The sequence below is a fragment of the Carcharodon carcharias genome, chromosome 7 (genome assembly GCF_017639515.1).
Source record: "Carcharodon carcharias isolate sCarCar2 chromosome 7, sCarCar2.pri, whole genome shotgun sequence".
NCBI classification, from domain to species: Eukaryota; Metazoa; Chordata; class Chondrichthyes; order Lamniformes; family Lamnidae; genus Carcharodon; species Carcharodon carcharias.
The window spans coordinates 166,415,545-166,439,466 of NC_054473.1; the positions used below are offsets into that span (position 1 = coordinate 166,415,545).

Genomic DNA, 23,922 nt, shown 5'->3' on the forward strand with positions numbered 1-23,922 from the left:
CATGCTGCCTTTCAGATAAAGCGAGGGCCTATCTGCTCTCTCAGTTGGATGTAAAAGATCCTGTGGCACTATTTTGAAGAAGAGCAGCAAAATGATCCCCAATGTCCTGGTCAATATTTATCCTTCAACCAACATCACAAAAACAGATATCTGGTTATTTATCACACTGTGTTTATGGGACCTTGCCATGTTCAAATAGATCACCACATTTCCTATATTACATCAGTGACTACACAGTCAAAAAGTACTTAATTGGCTGTAAAGCACTTTGAAATATCCTAAGGTCATGAAAAGTGCATAAATGCAAATCTCTCATTTCTCACCTGTTACCTATCCTAACAGTTCAATCACACTGCATGGGTCTGAAATGACAATTCCTTTTGGACCTTTTTAGATTCTGTTTTGCCTTATTCTCTGCAGCTTGCAGAAACATCTAACAAAATTAATTCTTCTTATGTGTACTGTAAAAATACAGTAAATAATCTGTGGATGTAGATGCTCAGCCATTGAGTATGTTCAAGACAATATTGATGGATACTTAGATACTACGCAAATTAACGGATGTGGGGATAGTGCAGAAAAAGTGGAATTCAGGTAGAAGATGAGTCATAATAGTACTAAATGGTGGAGTAGGCTTGAAGGGCCGAATAGCCTACTGTTCCCATTTCTCATATTAAGTAATATAAAAACAAGTTCATTGAAAATGAAACTTTGATATAAAACCTTTTTTGTTGGAGGGTCAAATGCAGTCAAGTTCATTAATGAAAAGCCAAGTAATTAGCATAATTGCTAACGGACCCAGTTGCAAAAATGAAAACCAATCTCTGCATAATATACATTTCTATATGACTAGACCTATGAAAAAATCTCTAAATGTGTGCATACACTTCCCAACACAGTTTTTTTTCCTTTTGTTGTGACTTTTGTTATGCATTTCAAATGGTTTGTTAATCAAAAAGAACAGAAATAATGCCCAGTGTAATAGGAGACAGCAACCAGGACAACTGCCAATATTTCACAGAGAGATGAGAGCTTGCAAGGACTTGCAGTATTTACCTTGTCATTAATGGATTAACGTCAAAGCCTGGGCTAATTCTCATTTTTATGTTGCTTTTGTGACCGCACAGAGGTTGGAGCTATTTCATTTCATCTGCAATTTTTCAGTTAGAGTGAGGAGTAAACAATACTGCAAGAACTGAAAATGTATATACTGCCACGACAACAGGAACTTGCATGTGAAGAAACTGAAACTCCTGAAATCAACACGAAAACAGTGAATGCTCTTCCTGTGACAATAACCCTGCTAACAATGGGGAGGTGGAATGGGAGCTGGCATGGGGGAGTTGTGGGGAGGTGGGATTGAGGGTGGGGATGGGGGTGGTGAGATGTGGGGTGGATATATAACTGTTAGGAAAATCAGAAGTACAGGTTTCCAGAGCTCATTCTGAATTTAATGGCAGGTCCTGATTTCAGAGATGTTTTCTCTGTTTCCTGTTTCCTGTCCATGGCCAGACTGGATGGCTGTCGAGTAATACAGACTGCAGCTCCACACTGTAGTGGCGATTGGACAGGTTGGACATCAGAAAGGGAGCTGGCATTTGGGGGAGGGGGGAGGGAAGGGTCCAATCATGGGATGGTTTGCAGGTAAGCTTGGCAGTGGGGGTGGGGGTGGGTATCTGGGGTGGAGAAAGGCACTCCTGCTCTTCCTGGCCTACAAGCAATACTGGAAAGGCACATTCCGTCTTGCTTCCCGCTGCCTCATCTCCATTCAGCTGTCAGCTCTCTCTCGAGGCCCAGGCAGCAAGTAGCCAACATCAGTTTGAAAACAGTTAAAATGTGAGGTATTTAAATTCAAGGTCCAGCTCCGGAGAGCAGGTTAGTCACCCACTGTGCATTACACTTCTATTAAAAATGGGCACGTGGGAGGTGCTTTGTGATTGGGTTACTCCATTTTTATTTAAACATTCCGTCACTTGTCCTGCTTTGTGGGATGGGAGAGGAGGGGTTAAAATTAACCCCAATATCTCTACCCCTTTGAAACAATACCAACTAATAATACCAATATCAAACAGGATCACTTTTAAGAATCTGGCTTTTTTTTTAAAGGTTTTTCTCCCGAATGTGAAGAATTTGAAACTCTCGCTTTTTAGAAGTCTGACCTTTGGCAGATTCTCTTCTCTGTAGTGAATTTTAGCAGACCTGCCTCATGTCTTTCAGTTTTTAGAAGGCTTCAGCACTTCCTCGCTGATGTATCACGAGTCCGACCATGAAATCAAGAAAGCTCCCAAATAGCATGAACTCTGAAATTCTGCAGAGATCTTCCCAGTCATAACTTCAGCTGAAGATTGGCGGGTCCCCGGAGACTTTTTTTCTCAATGTGTGGTTTCCCCTCAATGTATTTGACCCCAAATTTTTGTTGACTGAAAATTTCTAATGTGCTCAGCAATGAATCCAGTGTACACATTGTCCATATTAAAGCTTTGATTGATAGATCATTTAAAATGAACTTATTTAATTGTCTCTCATGTATGTTAGTGTGCTTTTAGAAGCAGGCTGTTTTGATGCACTTTTGTTGTGTTACGGTCCAGTGCAGTACGATCACCCAGACTTAAACGATCTATGTAATTAGGTGTTTATATTATGTTTGATTTTCCTGTGTGATTAACATCTTGTCATCTTCTTTTCAGGCAGCAAACAGTTATCTGCGCGATCAGTGGTTTCATTCCCTGCAGTGGAAGGTAAGCAGATGGACAAGTATCTGAAAATGAATGATAGCTGTGTTTGTGTAGCAATTGACTTTACAAAGCAGAACGGAACAGAGCAACTTAATAAGAATTTGTGAGCAGTCTATAATAATGGTATTTAAAAATCAAAGTTTTGAGGCAGGCATTTTGGAATTCTGATGCTATGCGCTACAGAACAGACAGAAACAGGTTCAAACTTTTGAACTTGTGCATGGTAAGTGCCATTCATTGTCCAATAACAACTTGCAAAAAAGGAGGGAATATTGGATGGCGTACTGTCCAGAAACCATTGTAATGGTGACTGGTTACAGTGTGCAGCATTGGTAGTGTCCCTGGAGCAGATAACTTGGCTGCCTCTTGGACAAAACAAAGAATGGCGAGCAAAAAACAGAATGTTTTGATGTTTGTAAGTACAAAATCAGACCTTCCCATTTTGACAGACCATTAGTCATCATCTTTTGGTCGTCATTCCAAAGTGATGGACTTGCGCTTGGGGGAGGCAGGAAAAAGTACAGGATAAATTAAGGGTAGCAGCCTAGAATGCATAAATGTAAGGGGCATTGATTTTACTGTGGGAATAAATGTATGTCTCTTGAATGTAATTCTCAGGAGTAAATATGAAATTGTTATTGTGTTCCAAAAAGGATCTTCATCCATTTTATTTTTTGCAATTGCATTAAGGTGGCAAATAATGTTGTCCCAAAGATTATATGGGTTTTGTAACCCAGGTTGCCGAGACAAGCCATACACAATAGGACCAAAGATTCCACTATTGGCAAAAAGGATGCACAACAGCCAATGATTGTAACTGTAGAAGTATGATGGGAAGTCTATGTTAACTAAGATTGTATTCCGAATATAGTGATGAACGTGTGTGTTTATTATTAATTATAATAATCTTCTTTGGAAATATGAATGGATGAAAATTCTATACCTTTTTCTCTAAATGAATGTCATTTTACAAAACTTAGTTTTCTCAGGTGAGTGCTATTTGTCACAGTTGCTATTATTTCTAAAACTAGAAACAAAAATATTATCCCTGGAACTCAATGACAATTAATAAAGTAAATTCAGAGCCATTATTACTGAGTCTGATGTTACAGATATGTGAGCATTTATTTCTACTCCCCCTCTCTTGCTGTCCTCATGCCATTGACCCCTTGTTGGTAGGACCCACTTGCCTTCTAGTGCCTTGACCAAGTGTCTAATATTTATGTGTGTGCATTGGCACTTGGTAATGGCAGATTGTTTGACCACATTGAAGCTGAATCTGATCTTGCCCCCACCAGAAGTTCACACATGCAGACTCTAAAGTGAGAGTGGGAGATAGCCATCTGGGTAGGAACTCTGGTTAATATTTCCTCCTTCTGAAGCTAGAGATTCCAAAGCCAATTACACTACAATTAGCAGCACCCCAGTTGAGATCAGATAACTTTGCAAAGACTAGGGCGCAAACTTTGGATTGTCAAGGACTGTGTTGTTCTGCTATGCACTTTATTCAGCCAGTAGAAAATATTTTGAGGTAGATTTTGAATTTGCGTGATAGAGTGAAACAGATGATAATGATTTGGCAGCCTAATTTACTTTCACTCAGTTTTTATTTCCATTGACTTTAATCAAAACAAAATCCAGGAGGGATTGAAAATGAGCTGTTAGCTCATTAGCATACGTTTTACACTAACTGTCAAAGTCAAGATCAGCCCCTTTGAATTGTAATGGACAATGTGGGGAACCCATTAAGGTAGAGAAGGCAACTGGCAAATCTGTCGGAAAACAATGGACATTAAACAAATCTTGCTATGTTGTTCTCCCAGTGTTTCCAAAAAGATAGCAAATCAAGAGCAGGATTTACTACCATTCTGTTGTTTGTTTGACTTGGTAAATGAATTTGAAAATGACAGAAATTACTTTGCAAAAAATGAGGATCCTGCTCAGGAGATGAAAACATTTCCCTCCCATTTCTCACTTCTCTTCCTTCCAATTCTTTTCTGTTTTCCTGAAAATGCTAACTATTGCTGGGGGTATTGTTCCACGGATGTTGGGTGTCCTTCGGTACCCCAGCCAAGTGGCAATTCTTCAAGTGAGATCCAAAGGTCCAACCCTGGCTTAAGGTAGAAACAGGTAATGCTTTTTTCTCCAGCTCCTAAAGAAGCTAAGGGCTTTGATTCAAAAGCTGATCGAGTGTATGGTTGGCTGTTGAGGCCTTTATAAGGTCCTGAATGAAACTCTCACCAGTTTCCATTTGGTGAGAACGCTGTTGGGCTTAATGGAGAAGTAGGTGGAGGAACTTCCGGTGTGACAGGAACTCCCCAGGCATCCCACTCCCCTGACGACACAGAGATGAGCAGAAGATTTGCCAGGCAGAAGTTTCCTCTTCTACCCTGCCCCACCCCAGCAGTATCTCTCGCATGACAACAATGCTGTGACTTTTTTTATCCTGTCCATCCATAAGGTAAGTTTTTCTAATTTAGGCTTTTGCGCTGCTTTAAAATGCTTTTTCTGTATTGACTATCAAAGTTCATGACACTCCTTTCATAAATCTGTCAATGTTGCAGGTGGAGATTCAAATAAATATGCTCAAGGCAGTTCCCACAACTATTACAGCAGCCTGCCTTTAAAGCAAAAAATAAACATTACATCCTTGGGTCTCATAAACTACCTCCTTGTACATGATATATTTTATTAATAGGCTTGGGCATTGCACCTGAGCCGGTTGGTGTGGTTTGTCTCAAGAGATACTGAGCAATGTGTATCCTAGGTGCCTCACGAGCAAATTAAACATCTATTATCCTCTTTGTTTGGTCTGTCTACACACTGCTTTTGATATGCAGTTGACACACAATTTCCACTCTCATTCTAAGGATGAAAGAAATCAAGTGCTAAAAGGCATTTGAGTATGTTCCTTGGCACATAAAGTTGTACCATCCCTTTTTTCATTCTTACTTTGATATATATCTGAGCCATAGATAGACTACCTGAAGTTTGGGGGAGGAGGCATTAGAGGATTGGGTTTGAATTGATTCTGGACTCATGAATTAAAAGTCACTCCTGTTGGCTTTCAAGTTCTAAGTGGCATGAAATAAAAGTGTCTTGACCACAGGAGAGTAATGTTGACTGCAGACATAAGGCATTTCTGACATTGGAGGACTCTTGACCATAAAGCATGTGACCTGTGACATTCTGACAGCATTGAAGAATTCTTCATCCTGAATCTCATGAGCTGCCATCAGATTAACTATCTCTTGTACTGCAGCATGAAATATATAGCACTGGCTCTGTAATTTTTCATAACAAAAATACCTGGAAAAACTCAGCAGGTCTGACAGCATCTGCGGAGAGGAACATAGTTAACGTTTCGAGTCCGTATGACTCTTCAACAGAACTGTAATTTTCCATGTCTTGCAAAGTCCACGATAAGTTCTCTATTGGGCCTACACTGAGGAGTGTCAGTTAACACGTGTAAAGAGTGTACAGCAGATATCCATGACTTCAAATGCCTTCTAACATCAACAGGAACTTTCATTTATATGGTGTCTTCAATGTAATCAAAGGTGCTTCATAATTAGAGGTAAGTAAGGGCAACACATGGAGAGGCCTTGTGGTGCAGTGGTAGCATCCTTACCTCTGAGCTAGGAACTCCATGTTCAGGCCCCACTTCAGGACTTGATGGCCACGGAAGGTGTGTTCATAATGTGGTCAAACAGATTGATTGTCAGTCTGCAGATCCTTCCAATACGCCTGATGACAGGCAGTAAGAGAGGGAGAGTTCCCTGGTCAGCCATACTGCTGAAGACAATGACAAACCACTGTCGTACTTTGCCGGCATAATCATGGACCAATCCAAGAGAAGTCCATGGTCGCCACTGCTCTCTTAGGGCATGGTACCTGAAGGGGGAGGTGGAAGGGAAATACACTCTGGGCCAGGAAAAGAGGGTTAAGCGATGTAACTGAAAGCTTGGTTAACAAGATGTGTTTTGAGAAGTTGGGAATACAGACTCAAGGTATTAGGAGATGCAAGCCAATTACCTTTAATTCAGGACTCATTCCACTATTAAGGTAATGGCCATTGGAGGGCTGAAGGATTACATGGAAAATACAGAGCAAAAACAGACCTTTTGGCCCAACTAATCCATGTCAGCATTTATGCTGTGTTCAAGTTTCCTCCCATCCTTCCTTATCTAACTCTATCTGGATAACCCTCTATTCCCTTCTCCCTCATATGCTTATTTAGCTTTCCCTTAAATGCATCTATGCTATTCTGAATTCCCTATTTGACTTTGCAGTAAATATCTTGTATCGATCGCCTTTAGTTTTGCCCTTTCTAACAACAGGAAACAGTACCTCTTGTGCATCATAACCTTTCATAAAGGTTTTAGAGACCTTCTCTTTTCAAGGGAAAAGCGACCCAACCTGTTCATCCTTTTCCTGATGGGTATAATCCTTGTAAATTTTTGCATCCTCTCTAGTGCCTAAATGTCATTTTTATAATATAGTGACAGGAACTTCACACCTTATTTTAATTGTGGCCCAATAAAGGATCTACCCAAGTTTATTGTAAGTTTTCTACTTTATAATTCTATCCCTACAGAAATAAAGGCTTGTGTTTGTTTTGCCCTTTATGGCCTGTGCTGCAACTCTTAGTGATTATGTATTTGCAGATTGCTGGTTTTGCAATAAAAGATGGAACCTTGGTGCGCTGGTATACTCTCGAAGACGGGGTTAGGGTGTGTTGTGTATTTTCTTTATTCTTGGAACATGGGTTATTTAGGAAGGCCAGTATTTCTTGTCCATTCCTCATTGTTATTGAGAAGCTTGTGGTGAGCCCCCTCCTTGAACTGTTACAGTCTGTACGATGAAGGCACTCCTACAGTGCTGTCATTTAGAGAATTCCAGTATTCTGACAGCGGCAATGAAGAAATGGTGATTATATGGCCAAGTCGGGATGGTTTGTAGCTTGGAGGGGAAGCTGGAGGTAACGGTGTTCGCATGCACGTACTGCCTTCGTTCTTCTGGGTGGTGGAGGTTGCAGGCTTGGCAAGTGGTGTCGTAGAAACTTTTGAGTTGCTACAGTGGATCCTTTAGATAGCTGCAGTGTGTACTACAGTACACTGCTGGCGGAGGGAATGGATATTTAAAGTAGTTGCTGGGCAGCTGATCAATTAGGCTGCTTTCCACTGGATGATGTTGAGCTTTTTAAGAATTATTGTTGCAACTGCAACTATCCAGGCAAGTGGAGAGTAGGCTCTTTAAGGAAAACATACTATGGTCATGAAACTTTGATAGGAGACTGACAAAATTTCAGGGAATTGTTAAATTGGAAGTTATCAATCATTGCATTGATTCCCTGAGGATCCTGCTAGTCCCCAGCAGGAGTTATGGTGAGAGACCAGTAAGTGCATCTGCAGAAGATTAGGGGCAGTCTTTGTGAATTGAGCTGTAACATTTTGAATACCTTGAACTCTACATCAGGGCAGAAATCAAATCTGAAGTATTTAATTGCTAATGTATTTCATAATAGCACATTTTCCTGTCTCTGTTGCCAAGAACAACCGATTTACTAAACGGCTATTAGTTCATAATAATAACAATTCAGAAAAAATAAGCCATGCAGAGAAAAATGTTCACAAAGTGTATAAGGGCCATCTTGAAAGATGAGATTTCCAGTGTGGAGCTATATGAAACTGGATTGTTGGCCGCAGAATTAGTGCTATCTCCAATCTGCGCTCCTGTCTTGCCAGACTCCAAACCACTTGGTTGGAGTGCTGCAGGTAGAATCAGTGCCAGTGGGTGAGGGGCAGGAATAAATAAGCCAAAGCTCTGATTACTACTTTTCAGTTACTCCATGCTGGAAAGTGTATTTACGCAGAAGCCAAGTGCAAATAGGGTCAGTCTCAACTGTGATGCTTTCCGTGCTTGATTAGTCTACAGGCATTCTCTGTGGATGCTTACATGAGAAGAATGACTTCTCTGGTGAGGTATGACAGTGTTGTCAGTGCATTTGGACACTCATAAGTAACCTTATTAGGAGCTGAAGCTAAAGAGTGGGAGAAAACTGGGACAAGGTAATTTTTTTTAAAACTTGCTGTGACAAATAAATATGTTTTCCTGTAAAATGTGAACATATCTCAAAATTCATGTTAGCACAATGCTCAAAGATTCTTCTGTCAATACGCAGGCAATGCTGCTTCATGGAAGGTCTGGTGAGATGCCAAATGGTTCTCCCTTGCTTCCAGGCAAGAAACTGTAGCTAGTAGCTTGGCTGAGAAATGAAGGAAGAATGATTTCTGCTTTGTACCTTTATTGCACCAAGCCAAAAAACCCTTGGCTGGACTGTAAACCAGACCACAGTGTGAATAATATGGAATGCCATAAGAAGAAATATACTTAAAGACATGCACAATTTATAATTGGAAAAGAAGGAAATGTTAAGCACAGTTTATTTTATTCTGAAACCTGATAGAAATGTTTCTGTCAATGAGACATGAGAGTTGTGAAGCAAAACGCTTGTTTGAACGATCCCAAGAGAAAATTAAATTAGAAGTCGAAATCTTGCACTCTGAATCGGAAGAGGTTTCTGGCAAGCATTTTGACAGTTTGAGCTTTGTGAGAATGTACTTGGGTAGTCTCTAAATACCAGAGTAAATCTGTGTGTGAAATGAGTCAAATTGTCTTCTCCTTCAGAAAGGCTTGAATGCCACAGGAAAATAACCCCATGTGGCCGATGTTAACCACAAAAGTGGCAGCTGCTGTTCAAAATAAATGGAAGTGGGGACTAGAAAGGAGGGGGCATTTATGGAAAGTGGAGGAAGCTAAACACTGGCCTTTCAATTTTGGTACTTGTCATTAAGCCTGATATAATTTGATGGGATCAAAGGGCTTAGTTAGATTGATGATGTGTAGACTGTGACAGATGCCCAGGAGACAAACTTGGTGTATCTGAAGGTGCTCAGAATCCAAACCTTTGGATCCTGAAAGGACAGGTGCATAGCACAGAAGTACAAATGCCCCATTTGCTCCATCTTTTTTGCCCCTTTGGCCATTCAATGGACTCGCAGCAAGTCGGAATTCAAACAAAAAGTGGGGAGTATCGCATGGATTTTGTGCCGTTCTCCCAGAGGCTAAAGGTAAATCTTACTCCGTTGACTTTAGGATTGCCATATGAAATGCGTTTGAACAATCTTAAAGCAGCTCCTCATGGGCATGGACGCAGAGTTGAAAACTATTGCCAACCCAGCACTAAATTGCCAATATTATCATAGAACACTGGTGTGGAAAATAGAAGAATGTCACGCTAATGCGAAAGGAGCTATTTCTCTCAGGCTGTGACACATTGTTGGAGGAGATGGTGTTTTACTTTACAGCTTATTGGGCTATACCTAGCCTTGGGAGTGCTTAATGTTGATGATGTTTAATTTCATAGCACTGACATCCCTCATTTTAACGAGGACAAAATTCACATAGAAAGAAGTAGAATGCAAAACAAAAAGAAAAGAGCATCGAAACAGGGTAATCTAGTGTTTAACCCTACTTCTGTTAATCTGGAAGAAATAAAATTGAGCTGCTATTATTTGACACAAGCTAAGACATTTACATGGAAAAACTCAGCAGGTCTGGCAGCATCGGTGAAGAAGAGCACAATTGTTTTGGTTTCTCTAGGGAATTGCTGTCCAAAGCTGTGCTTTGTATCAGGATAATTTGCCTAGCTTCTGTTGGTAGAACCTAAACTTTCCTAAACGTGCGTATTTAAAAATTATCTAATACAAAAATGCTTTCGAGCAAAGCTTACAAAATCCAGTATTTAATTGAGAAGGTTTTGCAGCCCGCATAACCCTATTCAAGGTTATAGATAGGAACACAGAATGTGAATATTATCTGCATCATGAGATATACCTGTGTTTGGAACTTTTTGTTAAAACCCAGTACTTTCTGTAACAGTGTGTTTGACATCATCAAACCACATGATAATATACAGTTGCGACTTTCCTGAATTATGTTTAACAAAATTGCTAATGATTCCATATATGAATCTTAGAACTGTGCTGATTGAAGTTGGTATTTTCTACACCAGTAGCTTCTGGTCTGACACAATATAAATACTTGAAATGCATTAAAGATATAGTCTAAGTTATAGATGCTTCAAAGACAACTTGTCTTTCCCAAAAGGAAAACAGAATGCAACATTCAGAGCCTATGTTTCATGTAGAACTTCACTGGCTCAATAAATACAAAGGAGAAATAATGGGTGAAATTTCATGGTCCCATTGCAGTGGATGCGGAGCTGTAAAATGCGGCAAGCCATTCAAAGGTCCATTGACTTCGGCGAGAATGTAAAACCCTAAATCATGTAAAATAGCTGTATAAGTATACACACCTGTGCTGTGTCTAAACAACCCTTGTTAGTGCCATTTTATGGAAGTATTGTGTGTCAATATATAAACAAGTGCATGTCTAATCTTTATCTTCCAGTAGTTTCAAAAAAATGCTTATAACTTTAAATATTTCCCATTTTCACTTGCACTGATTTTTTTTCACAAAATTAAAATCTTATATTTTAAAGCTGTCCTCAGGTTAGCCAAAACAGAAATTAGATGTAGATTGAAGTTCAGAGTTCATTGCTACTGCCATGTATTTGCTTGCTACCGATCCATTTACAATTCTTCAAACTTCTAAATAATGGGGGACCAAGTGGGTTCCCCTCTGAAGAGGTAATAAAGGAATCATTTATAGTTGGCGAATTTTCTTACCTCCGTTATTAGATTTGAACAGCTCCATGCACATGTATTAAATCAGCCATTCAATGACTGTACCGGTGTACAGTGGCAGCAGCATGTACCATTTACAAGATGCACTGCAGCAACTCATCAAGCCTCCTTTGAAAGAACCTTCCAAACCCATGACCCCTACCACCTAGCAGACCCATGGGAACACCACCACCTGCAGGTTCCCCTCCGAGCCCCACACCATCTTGACTTGGAACTGTATTGCCGTTCCTTCACCGCCACTGGGTTAAAAACCTGGAACTTTCTTCCTATCAGAACAGCGGATTAGAAGGCAGCTCACCATCACTTTCTCAAGGGCAGTTAGAGATTGGCAACAAATGCTGGCCCTGGCAGCAGTGCTCACATCCCATGAAAAAAAATGAAAGAATGTAAAAAAGGCTCCAACATGCTGCTTGAGAAAGCATGTTGTCCACTTTCTGCCATTCAAATTTTGAAATGCAGTTACTTCAAAACATTTGGATTGCTCTTTTTCAGTCACACTACAATACTCTTTGAGGTCTAGCAATTGCCAACATATTGTAACAGTATCTTAATTTGTTTCACACATTTTGTTAATCCCACACTTTGTTGTAATACAGTGACCTCAACATTTATGAGAACCATTGCTAACTCAGTCAACAGTCACAGAACACAAAGTTAACAAACACTGTACTTAGAAATTGAATTGACTTCTGATTTAAAAACAAAGTCTCAGAAACATTCTGATTTTCAAGGAGAAAGAGCTGGAACTTAAATATCACAATGCAGGTTTCAGCCTTCTTCAAGTTCTAAGTCTTCCACAGCAGAATAGTCAGGACTATAAGCCCAGGGTTGTACCTGTTAAATAGAAGCTGTGCCAAGCCCAAGCCTGTTCATTCTAACCAACAGTTCTGCTTTCGTGAACCTTCCACATTTTGAAGATGGCCCAATATTGTGTCTAAACTCTCGCTTTTTAATTTTTAAATATTTTAAAATTGTTTCATTATGAACTAACTGAAAGGTCCAAGGAATACTCTGGTACAAAATTTCAACACTCGGAGTCCAGGTGCAATATTCAAGTGGTTCCTTTATTACGCATGCGGGGAGCAAACGCTGGGCAATCCAGGTGCTTCTCCACCGAGGTTCAAATGAGCACAGTTTATATATTTTTTACTATCAGCTACAACTTAATGGTATTAGTTAGACAAAGGCCACAGCACAATGGCCCCTCGGTGGGCTGATAATTGTGTTCTTGTACAGTAATTGCAGTGCAGAGACTAAGCATTGTCCTTTTGGAGATTGCAAAGAATGTATGTTTGTTCTAAAAAAAAAGCTTAACAAAAGGCTGACTGGATATGGTTCGAGGCTATCAGTCGGTGTTAAATGGCCTTCCCCATTTCTTGATCGGGTCATCCCGTGTCCTAGCCTGTGTGCGTCTCCCATTTCTTAATTGCAAATTTACAGCTGAGCCCTTTGTACAAGTTTTTAGCTTTCACAATGCAGGTTTCAGCCTTCAAGTTCTAAGTCTTCCGCAGCAAAAAGGTCAGGACTATAAGCCCAGGGTTATACCTGTTAAATAGAAGCCGTGCCAATACAATCTGTATTGGGCTTGGCCTAAATAGCCAAGTGGTTATGGTACTGGGTTTGTAACCCCAAGATCAAGAGTTCAAATCTCACAATGGCAAACTATGAAACAATGTAACTTCATCTGAAACAGATGGAAACGGGTTTGTACTCGAAAGAGTTACAATCTGTATTGGCCAGATTGCATTCATACACTGAAGTGTCTCCAATCCACTGGTAATAGAACAAAAGCATCCAGAGGACAACTGCACAGTTATTACATTAGTGGAAGATCATCAAAATTGAAGTTTACTTCAGTGCAGACAAGTAAGAGCTAAGAGCAATGTTGCTTATTTGATACAAAGTCATACATTTTTAGCAACGTTGATTGTAAGGGGCATGTCAGAGAGTTTCCAAACTGGTTAACTTCCTGGAATTAGCTCCAATGAATTACTCCATAAACAGCTCAAAGCCCAGGATATCCCCAGGCAATCAGAGCATCAGAAAGATCTCCGGAAGGCTTATAAATCTGTGAGATAGAGCCTCTTCAATACTGGAAAACTACTGCATTATCTCAGGGGAACTGGGATGGAACAGGTAATCGGTTTGGTGTATCAACATTGGTCACCACGAGGCTGCTTTACTCTTTATTTTCCAATGCTATTTGAATGTCTATGCATTGCGTTCTTTTTGGTAGACAGGGGTCTTTTCTTTTAGCCTCATTTTCCAGACTGTGACCCTGTCAGCGGTACGCTCAGAAAGTGTTTTCTGTTTCACGAAAATGAAAAGCTCAGTGTCGCTCTACCTGCACATCCTTCAATATTTAGTAAGCGCTCCCACATGCTCCTACAACACATCTTATTAACGTCCAAGCTTAAGAGTTATGTATACATGTTAAAATTAAAGAGATGGCAGCAGAGGAATTACTGACAAGCAGCATACAATTGTGCTTGAGCTTGGAAGTTAATAAGATTTGTTGGAGGAGCATGTGGGAACTCTTACTAAATATTGAAGGATGTGCGGGTAGGGTTAAAAAGAGTGGGGTGGGGTTGGGGAGTGAGACTTGTGTGGAGCAGGAACACCAGCACAGACCAGTTGGATCAAATGACCTGTTTCTGTTCTGTAAATTCTATGAAATTTCCCATCTCGTAACCACAATGAATGTTCAGTGCTAAAATACTCCATATTCTTTGTGCACTTGGGCTGCTTCTTTGACAATAAGGCCCTGGTAGCAACATGCTGGAGGCCCCTCAGCCATGATGACGTTCATGTGTACAGTTCTTAAAAAAGAAAGTCCACTGTCACTGATAAGAAACGTCTGCCATTTCTTCGAATGGCATAACTGGCAAGTTGCACCTAAACTTGTGCCAGTCTTGTCATTGGAAACTTGCCATGAAATTTCCTGAGAACCTTATTAGCAAATGCCAGAATGTAAAATCTGCCATAAAACAGAAATCGGCATAACAATTGGGGATTGAGCATAGTATGGAATTTACAGCACATGCTTTCTTGAAAATTAAGTGTTCAAATCCTCCAAACCATCCGTTTTACACATTTGGCATAGATGTTTAAGACCTTGTAACCATTCCAATTTTAATGTTACTCATTTTGATGCAGTAACAATCCATTCAAAGATTCAGAGAAGGCCTCAGCAAGGGGAATATTTTTAAAATCGCTTAAAACAATTTGCAAGTTACACCAGAAATATGCTAGGATCCTGCCTTTAGCTTTAGCTGGAAATTTATACCCATTACCTCGGGAAACTCCCATCTGCTGGTCTTTGAAGGCAGGGCTATGTTAATGAACAGCAGAAGGTTTCAATGAAGTTCTCACTGAATTGGCGACAGTGGTCGAGGAAATTCAGATGTAGTATAAAAATGGCTGTGAGGTTCCTATGTCCAAATCTCCATGAAGCATGTTTACACTGTTATTTCATTGCATGTTTTCAGGAAATTTGGAGCCAGGGTCTTTAGCCTAATAAGCAATGCCATGGCTGTCATTAACATTATTACAATGCATGAATAGCTATTTGGAGAACTTCTAATTACAGCAGTGGCCTTTGTGCAGCACCATCTTGTGTGTCAGTCTTGGAAGATCACTAAGCCCTGTTTAGACCACTCACACACCATGTTCTCTGTTGATCTGTAATTGCAGCAATTATCCAGCAGAGCATAAACGTGCTCATCTTTGAAAGCAAGTAATCAAGCCAACTGTTGTGAGCCACAATACATATAGCCAAGCAATATTCAACAAATATGATGCCTAGGTCCTGCAAAAGCCCAGACAATAATATTTTCCATTTCCTTTGGTTGGGTAAGTGCAGAATGAACCTTTTCATTGCCTGATGCATTCCATTCTCAATGGCACTATAATTATGAGAAGAATGCAAAGTCAAATGAATGACTGTCTAGGCCATAGGAGTGGTTTATCTAAGGATGCTATTTTGTGTTATAGCCATAGCTTTGGTCATAGATTTAATTACTTCATCCATAAAGGTGGCAGAATGCTTTGCCTCAGAAGGAAAAGGTCAAGAAGGTGGTAAAAGATGAAAGAGCTCAGTCCTTGCTATGCTAGTTACGTTCCCCCAAACTGACATTGAATTACTAAGTAAGGCAGAGCTTAGAAGAACTTGAGTATATATTGATCAGTATCCCATAACTCTAATCACCTACCCACTGGTTCATTGTTCACCTCTTTTGTTATGGGATGGAGGCTACCACACAGTAAACATTTGAATTTTTCTACCTACTGGACAAACCGACCATCACTTCTTTCTGAAAGGTGAATACCTAAGGGTGGGTATTTTTGCTCTGAATCAAGAAAGATTTTTAAAAATCCTTCCATTTATATAGCACCTTTCAGAACCTCTGGATGTCCCAAAGCACTTGACAGTCAGCGAAATGCTTATAAAGTGCAGAAAACAGTTCTAATGTAGAAAACGTGGTAACCTATTTATAAGCAGCAAGGTCTCGCAAACAACAACATGATGATAACCAGATATGAGATACAGCCAGTACTTGGTTTTAAAAACGAATTGCCTGCATGAAATTTTCATATATTTGGATTCAACAAACTTGCAAAACATTGTATAGCTGTGCACTGTGACAGAACATTTCTTGGAAACTAAATGGAACAATGAAGACACCCTTAACCATCAGAGCCATTCCAGACTGAATGTGAAATTGATTTTTCAGAGAGATGTGGACTGTTAAAGTTATGCCATCTAATGGACACAGTTTTCTGGCTGTTGTCTTGCCAAAACTATTGCTGTTTTATGTAAAAACAAGTTGCGTGTAATTTAAAAACCCAACTTGGGAAAGTTTGCAAAAGCAAGTTTGTCCCTGCTAAGCCTCATTTTATGTGCCCAGTGAATGGTCTGTTGATATATGTACAAATAATATTTTTTCTTGATTTTTTTTTCCTACATAATTAATGACCAGGAACCATCATTAATCCATTTCTAACATGTTAAAAATTCTCTGGCCAAGCCTTAAGGACTATCATACCAAAAACGGAGAGGGTTAGGAAGTGACCTGATAGAGGTTTTCAAGATGAGAGGTTTTTATAAAGTAAATAGGGAGAGAATACTCCCTCTGGTGAGTAGGTCAATAACTAGGAGTCACTGAATCAAAATTATTGGAAAAAGATCTGGCAGGGAGATGAGGGGAATTTTTTTCACGGAGTTGTTGAGATCTGGAGCGCTCTGAAAAGATGTTGGCAGTTGATTCTATAAATTATTTTAAAAGGGAGTTGGATAGGTACTTGAGGGAAAGGAACTTGACAGGGTTGTGACAGGAATGTGGGATTAAGCTTGACAGTTTTTTCAAAGAGCTAGCACAGGCATGATGGGCCAAATGTGCTCTCCGTTTCTGTGGGGGGGATAAAAGATAAATGGATATTTTGCAACTGTATGCTTACAAAAATTCCAAATTGCTTCATACTAAAATGCTGACACAATTTCTTTAAAGGCAGATGCCCTACAATGAAGAGATCTCCCTCCAGCTAACCCCTGAATTATAATAGCACAAAACTTTTCTTCTTTGTTAAATATTTGACTTGCCAGTTATGGTTTGTGATCTAGGTAATACTCACCTGGCTCAATGTACATTCAGAAAGTAAACAAATACACATGGATGATGATTGGATTATAGTCCACTGCTGCTAAACAGTCTGACAATAGGCAGTGCTGATTTCAGTTAGTGATCTGCAAACACAGTATCAGGTTTAATTCCTCTTCCCTTTAGGAGAGGATACCTCACTTTCTGTTCTGTTAACTGGCCTTATGTTGGCACTGCCTTGATTCAATTCTAGATTACCAGTGCCTGCGAGTCGATTCCTGGCATTCACTCTGTTAATTCCCTTACGATTGCCACAGACTTGCAGGACCAGCTTTGCTGGTTCTACATCATTGCTGCATGGATAAAGCAACCGGATTTGGCAATGTAAGCACTGGAAACCTGCACGGAGCCATTAATCTCCTAGAATCCAAATTAAAATAGCGGCAATATAAAAACAGCTTTAGAGGAGGTAAAGGAAGCCAAATGCACAAGATGCTACAGCATGCATAGCATGGGGCTGAAATTAGTGCTGTGGGGTAACTATGGCACAGAGCAGAGATTGGTGCTGTGGAGGATATAGAGCAAGGACAATATCCATTTCTATGTTAATTGAAAAATGGATTTCTAAACAACCTTTGTACTCTTTCCAGTACATTTCTGTTATGTGGTTGACTTTGGTAGGGGGGGTGGTGGGGGTTGTCGGATGGTGGTTGTGAGGAGGAGTGCTAGGAATTTGGCCAGCTTAATGTTACTACTATTGGTTTGTTATCAGCTCTCCTGTAACATAACTATAGAGATGCAGAAGTACAATAAAAATATCTTTAAATCTGAGCTTTGAGATTCATTCACCAGACAGCACCAGTGAAAATACTTGGTTTGTGCTTTGGCATATAAAATGCAGTTGACATTGTTTATAGTGATTGACAAAAATGACTTTCTCCCAGTGGTTATTTTGGAAGTGCCTTAGAATTGAAGAAAATTGTAGATTCAAACAACTTTTAGAAAAGCACACAAGACCACAAGATGATGCCTAACAAAGGGGCTGCACTGTTTAGTTGGACTTTAATTTGAAATGTCTGGTTTCCCTGAAACCAATTAGAGCACCTCCGTCACTATTTCAGTTGAGATTGATAAATTTGGCCCAGTTTTATTTTTGCAATATTCAGGCAAGAGTTACTGTGGTTTAAACTTTCCTGGTCCGCACGACTCTGCCATCTACAAATGATACGTTCACCCAAAGAGCTAACAGGAACCACATGTTCCTCCTTAACATGTTATTGAAGCTTTACATCTTGCACTTAACAGGAGAATTTGCAACAATACCAAATGTAAATGGAACAACAATTTATACTTTGTGAGAAGAGAGTACTGAAGAGAGTACTGATTCGTTGGAAAGTGGACTCTCATTGGCAGAGGCATTGCCATGGAGAATGTACCAGTTAACTTATGACTGACAGTTAACTGCTAAGCTTTGTCTAAATTCAAACCAGGCAGGTTGACTGTTAAATCAAGGCATTGCCCTGGGGAATGAACTAGAGAATGGCTGTTTCCTATTTTGTTTAGTTGAAACAGGCACCCCAATCTGTATACATGTTCTTTCTGTCTGCAAAGAACAGGGCACTGTGTATTAATATACGTAGCTTCTAGCCTCATCGAATTACCCCCTTGTCTCTTTCACTCTGAGTAAGGGGATTTTCATAAATAGCAGCACGACAGAATAGAACAGATGTGGGCCATTTGTTTGAGATGGAATTCAGATCAGGACCTCCAGGTTAACAGGACAATTTTACTCTGGTTATGGAATACTGAAGATGAACTCATTAGATTGATCACTTTTTACTGTCAGGTGACAGCTAGGTATGGTTATTACGATCATAAAAGAATTGCTGGGGGAGCAGTCTCAACTGCACTGTGCTTCCCCAGCATTTGCTGTTATGCCAGTCACTGTCAGTACAGTAATGTGGGCAGAAGCTGACTCCGGGTGTAGCACCATTATGACAGAACAGCTTTTGCAAGATTCTCAGTAACCATGAGAAGAAACTGGTTTTAACCTCTTAAGAAACAAATCTGTTTAGTCATATCCTGCTCAAAAAATATTCTGAATACACATTGCCAAATGCACTGGAAAATAGTGAAAATGAAATATCAACGCGTTTGCATTTAAACAGTATCTACTTGTTACAAACATGCATTTGATGTTTTCCCTGTAATGCAACAAAATGTGCATGAATGGACCTGTAGCAGAATTGAATCATTTGTAAAATAATGATATAGATGTCTAGTAGGTTTCAATCTGTAAGAATCAGAAATGCTTACCTGCATGTGAAATCTGAACTGAGGCAAGTTGCATCAACTGGTTAAGAGTATGTTAACAAATACCTTTCGAATTTCACTTGCCTCACAGTCCGAAAGTAGTCTTAAGATACTTTTAATGATATTGCAGCAGTGTCTATTGTTGATATATAATGAAATCTTTATTGGGGCTTATGAGCTCATTCAAACTCAGGTTAATATCATCCCTTTAAGTGTTTGCTAAATAATCTAAAATACAACAAAATGTGAGATGAAAATCTGTGGGATTGCAAGCTGATCACAGTGTCATTCTACCCAGGGTCCACAATAGCAAGGAGAAACATTGGTTAGTAAAGGAATGCAGTTTTAGAAGCTGAGTCTCTTTGTGTTGCAGTTCAGTACATTGTTAAACTATTCCAATATTTTTTTTTATAAGGAGCTTGGTTGGGTTTACAAAAATCAACTAAAATTTGCTGGGTCATTCTAGAGCTGGAGTGAGCTGTTGTTACCAATTACTCAGCATGGAAATTTAAGCATGCACACTAAGTATGTTCAGGCTCCTCCCCATATTGCATTGAGCAGTATAACAGAATGGCACAAGGTTTCACCCTCAATCTACACTAATGCTCGTGCATTCACAAAGTCATATAACTTTGCCAACTTTTAACGCTTTGAAAAGTTTCATTGTGGGGATCATGAATTCAGATGACCGATAATTTGAATTGATAATGTGGATACACATTATCATGCACAATTCTGTTTACCCTTCCACAAAGGCGTCTGAATGATGACTTGCCAAACAATTTGTTTGCTTGCTTACAAACTCAAAGTGCAATACTGTGCTGTAACGAAAATGGTGAAAAGTTTTTTCAGTCTCATCCCTTTGCCCAAACAAAACTATGTTTGTCCAATCCTTTCTCATGAAAATCATGCTCTGTTTATAAGACTAAATTAAACAGAAATCTTTGCAGGTCTAATTTCTTCGACCATCATCTCAAGTTTCAAGGGTTTCCTATTTCTTCACTATCTTTTTTCCTCCCCTTCCTTTCAGAAAAAGATTTACAAGTACAAAAAGGTACTTAGTAACCCGAGTCGCTGGGAGGTTGTGTTGAAGGAGATTCGGACTCTGGTGGACATGGCACTATTTTCACCACTTCAGGATGATTCCATTCACCAAGCACCACTGGAGATAGTTTCTAAGCTCCTCTCAGAGGTATGGACCAAATAAAAGTCAATCAAGATGATTTTGAAATGGGCCTTTTTTGTCGCATGTCATTCCAATTCAAATTAAGGTGTTTTCTGGCACCTGTTTTAGAATCTATCAATTCTGCTGCAAGTTTTGAAATGTAATGGAGGGAGGTCTATCTTTATTGACATTAAAGAACAGATTTGGATAACCTTTGCTCCTGGGGAATGCCCATTTTGTTTGGTCGGCGTCCCTTTTTGGTTGCCCCAGGGTTTCTAGGGTTTCTCTGGTATGCTGAGCTGGGCCTAAGCCTGCACTAAAAGCAGACCCATCAATGGACTACAAATAGGTTGAGAGTGCTGTCCCTAGCCTCCCAATTTATGGAGACGAGATTTTCCTGCGGACTTCGGGATCCCAGCGTTGGGACCACTGGGGGTCCCAAGTCCACACGCTGGCAGCAAGATGGCCTCTGCATGAAATGGTGGGGGTGGGGGTGGGGATTGGGTGGGAGGGTCCTCCAGCACTAGTCAAATGCCAGAGAGAGACTGTAAAATTGCTCCTAATTGGGGTCTTGACTATGTTAATTGGTTGCGAGCAGTTGATCTGCTTCCCAGCGCTCTTCCCCCTCACTCCCGGCCCAGGAAAGTTCCCTGGATATGGGAATGCCCTCTCAGTGTGGCTCCCTCCCTAATTTCCAGTACACCCCTCACCTCTCCCCCTTTTCAATCTCGAAGCCTGCCATCACAGGGCTGGGAAAACTCAGCCCATGCTGCTGTGACCTTCCACCATTTTTTTTTGGGGGGGGGGGTGTGCGCGCGCGCGGAGTGCTCTGCTCTGCACAGGCTAAAGAAATGAAGACAAATTACCCTTTTGGATTTTCTTCAATCATTCCAGGAAGGCATATGTGATAGTTGCCTTTATTAGCTGAGGCATAGAATACATGAGCAGGGAGGTTATGCAGGAACCGTATAAAACACTGGTTAGGCCACAACTGGAGTACTGTGTGCAGTTCTGGTCACCATATTATAGAATGGATGTGATTGCACTGGAGGGGGTGCAGAGGAGATTTACCTGGATGCTGCCTGTGCTGGAGGGTCTGAGCTATGAGGAAAGATTGGATAGGCTGGGGTTGTTTTCTTTGGGGCAGCTAAGGTTGAGAGGGGACCTGATAAGAGGCATATAAGATTGAGTGGCATAGATAGGGTGGACATGAAGGCACTTTTTTTCATTAGTAGAGGGGGTCAATAACCAGGAGGCATAGATTTAAGGTAAGAGATAGAAGGCTAAGAGGGGAGTAGAGGAGAAATATTTTCACCTAGAGGGGTTGGGAGTCTGGAACTCATTGCCTGAAAGGGTGATTGAGTCAGAAACTCTCGTAATAATTAAGAAATATTTAGATATTCACTTGCGTTGTCATAGCCTCCAGGGCTATGTGCCAAGCGCTGGAAAATGTGATTAGTGTTGTCAGATCTTTGCTGACCAGTGCAGACATGATGGGCTGAATGGCCTCCTGTGCTGTAAATGTCTATCAGGTCAGAGCTAATCAGAGCCTTCTGGCTGCTTAAACTTCGTTGGGACTGACCTGAATCGTTAACTCTGCTTCTCTCTCCACAGATGCTACCTGACCTGCTGAGTATTTACAGCATTTTCTGTTGTTATTTCAGATGCCCAACATCTGAATATTTTGCTTTTATATAAGAATAATGCTTGTTGGTCCTAGCCTGTATTTTCAAGTAACATTAATAGATTATACCCACAGTTCTACAAGGTGATAATGGCTTTTGATTTAGTACTGAATAATGGTTATATTAATGTTACGCTATATTAATTTTATCAACATTGCTGTTGGTAAGTGATTTTGTTTTAATTTTAAGATTCCCTCCCTGCCCTTGCATCACATGATTTCTAATTGGAGCATGTATCTCCTTCCATCCTGAATAATAAAAAACTCCTCATATGCAGCCCTGCACTAACTTGGATGCTATGTATTCTGCCCAGTTGAGAGAAGGAGTTGCAAAAATCCATTATTTGTATATACAATATGCAAGATTCCTATTTTTTAAGTTAGCATCTCATACACCAGCCTGGTGGATAGTTGATGAATGTGTCTCCCATTTTTGTTGGAGTCAAGCACCCACCACACCGAGGTCAGCTTTGTCTTCCCCTTTAAGCCTTAAAAATTAGATAATAAGGATTTTTTTCAGAAATCCTGTTATGTTATGAGGGGAAAAAATAACAAGAGACACACACACATTTACTTTCATATTCTCACAACAAAAACTTATTTATTTTTTTCAACGAAATTACATTTTATTGTAATTCATGGTAGTTAATTGTGTGTGTGTGTATATATATATATATATATAATACATGAAAGTTCAAACTTTAAATTTGTTCTACACTTCCTTTCTCCTTTTAGTTTGTTTTTTCTTGCTTTTCTCTTACATTATGGGAATGCAATTTACAAAGCAACACTCTGGAAGTATTCTGGATTCTTCGTCATGTGACACTCATCCATTCCAGCAGCAGTCATGTTAGTTGGTCCCATATTTTCCATTTGAAAAGATTACATACACACTGATGACATTGCAACTGCGCCCTGAGCAAAATCAATGCCCCACAGCTATTTTTTAAAATTCTTTCATGGGATGTGGGCATCACTGACAGGGTCAGCATTTGTTGCCCATACCTAATTTCTCTTGAACTGAGAGTCTTGATAGGCCATTTCAGAGGGCAGTTAAGAGTCAACCACATTGCTGTGTGACTGGAGTCACATGTAGGCCAGACCAGGTAAGGACAGCAGATTTTCTTCCCAAAAGGATATTAGCGAACCAGGTGGGTTTTTATGACAATGAATGATAGTTTCATGGTCACTATTACTGAGACTAGCTTTATATTCCAGATTTTATTAATTGATTTTAAATTCCACCAACTGCCATGGTGGGTAACTCCTTGGACCTCCTCAGTATCAACTGCAAGCATAATTTTCTGCACATTTGTAATATGAATGGAATAGAGGAGGCTTAGAGGAATCCATTAAATTTCTAACATTATTTGACATCAGTTAAAGATTGGGAGAAGGGAATCATAATAGACCATATTTGCAATAAATCTGCTGTTAAAGAATATGCAATTTCACATCATATAAACATAAAATATACTTACATTCTTTATTAAAATGGTTATTGTGTTCCACCTTTCAAAGTCATTTGCTGCAGCCTGCAATACCTTAACATAATTACAATCTGATGTTGTCCAGAGTCTAAAGCTGGTGAAGTTAAATTAAACACTTTTCTGGCTATAGCCAATGTTATTTTTAAAATATAAGTGTTATCATAATT

General features: G+C 39.9%; 1 protein-coding gene across 2 annotated transcripts in view; it reads left to right on the top strand.

Annotated features, from left to right (window-relative positions):
• Positions 1–23,922, top strand: part of LOC121279799 (c-Maf inducing protein) — a 228,919-nt gene that overhangs the window by 129,637 nt on the left and 75,360 nt on the right. For both annotated transcript variants that reach the window (XM_041191162.1, XM_041191163.1), the window contains exons 3-4: positions 2,688–2,738; positions 20,447–20,608. In XM_041191162.1, coding sequence (XP_041047096.1) covers positions 2,688–2,738; positions 20,447–20,608 — 213 coding nt within the window. The remainder of the gene's footprint in view (positions 1–2,687; positions 2,739–20,446; positions 20,609–23,922) is intronic.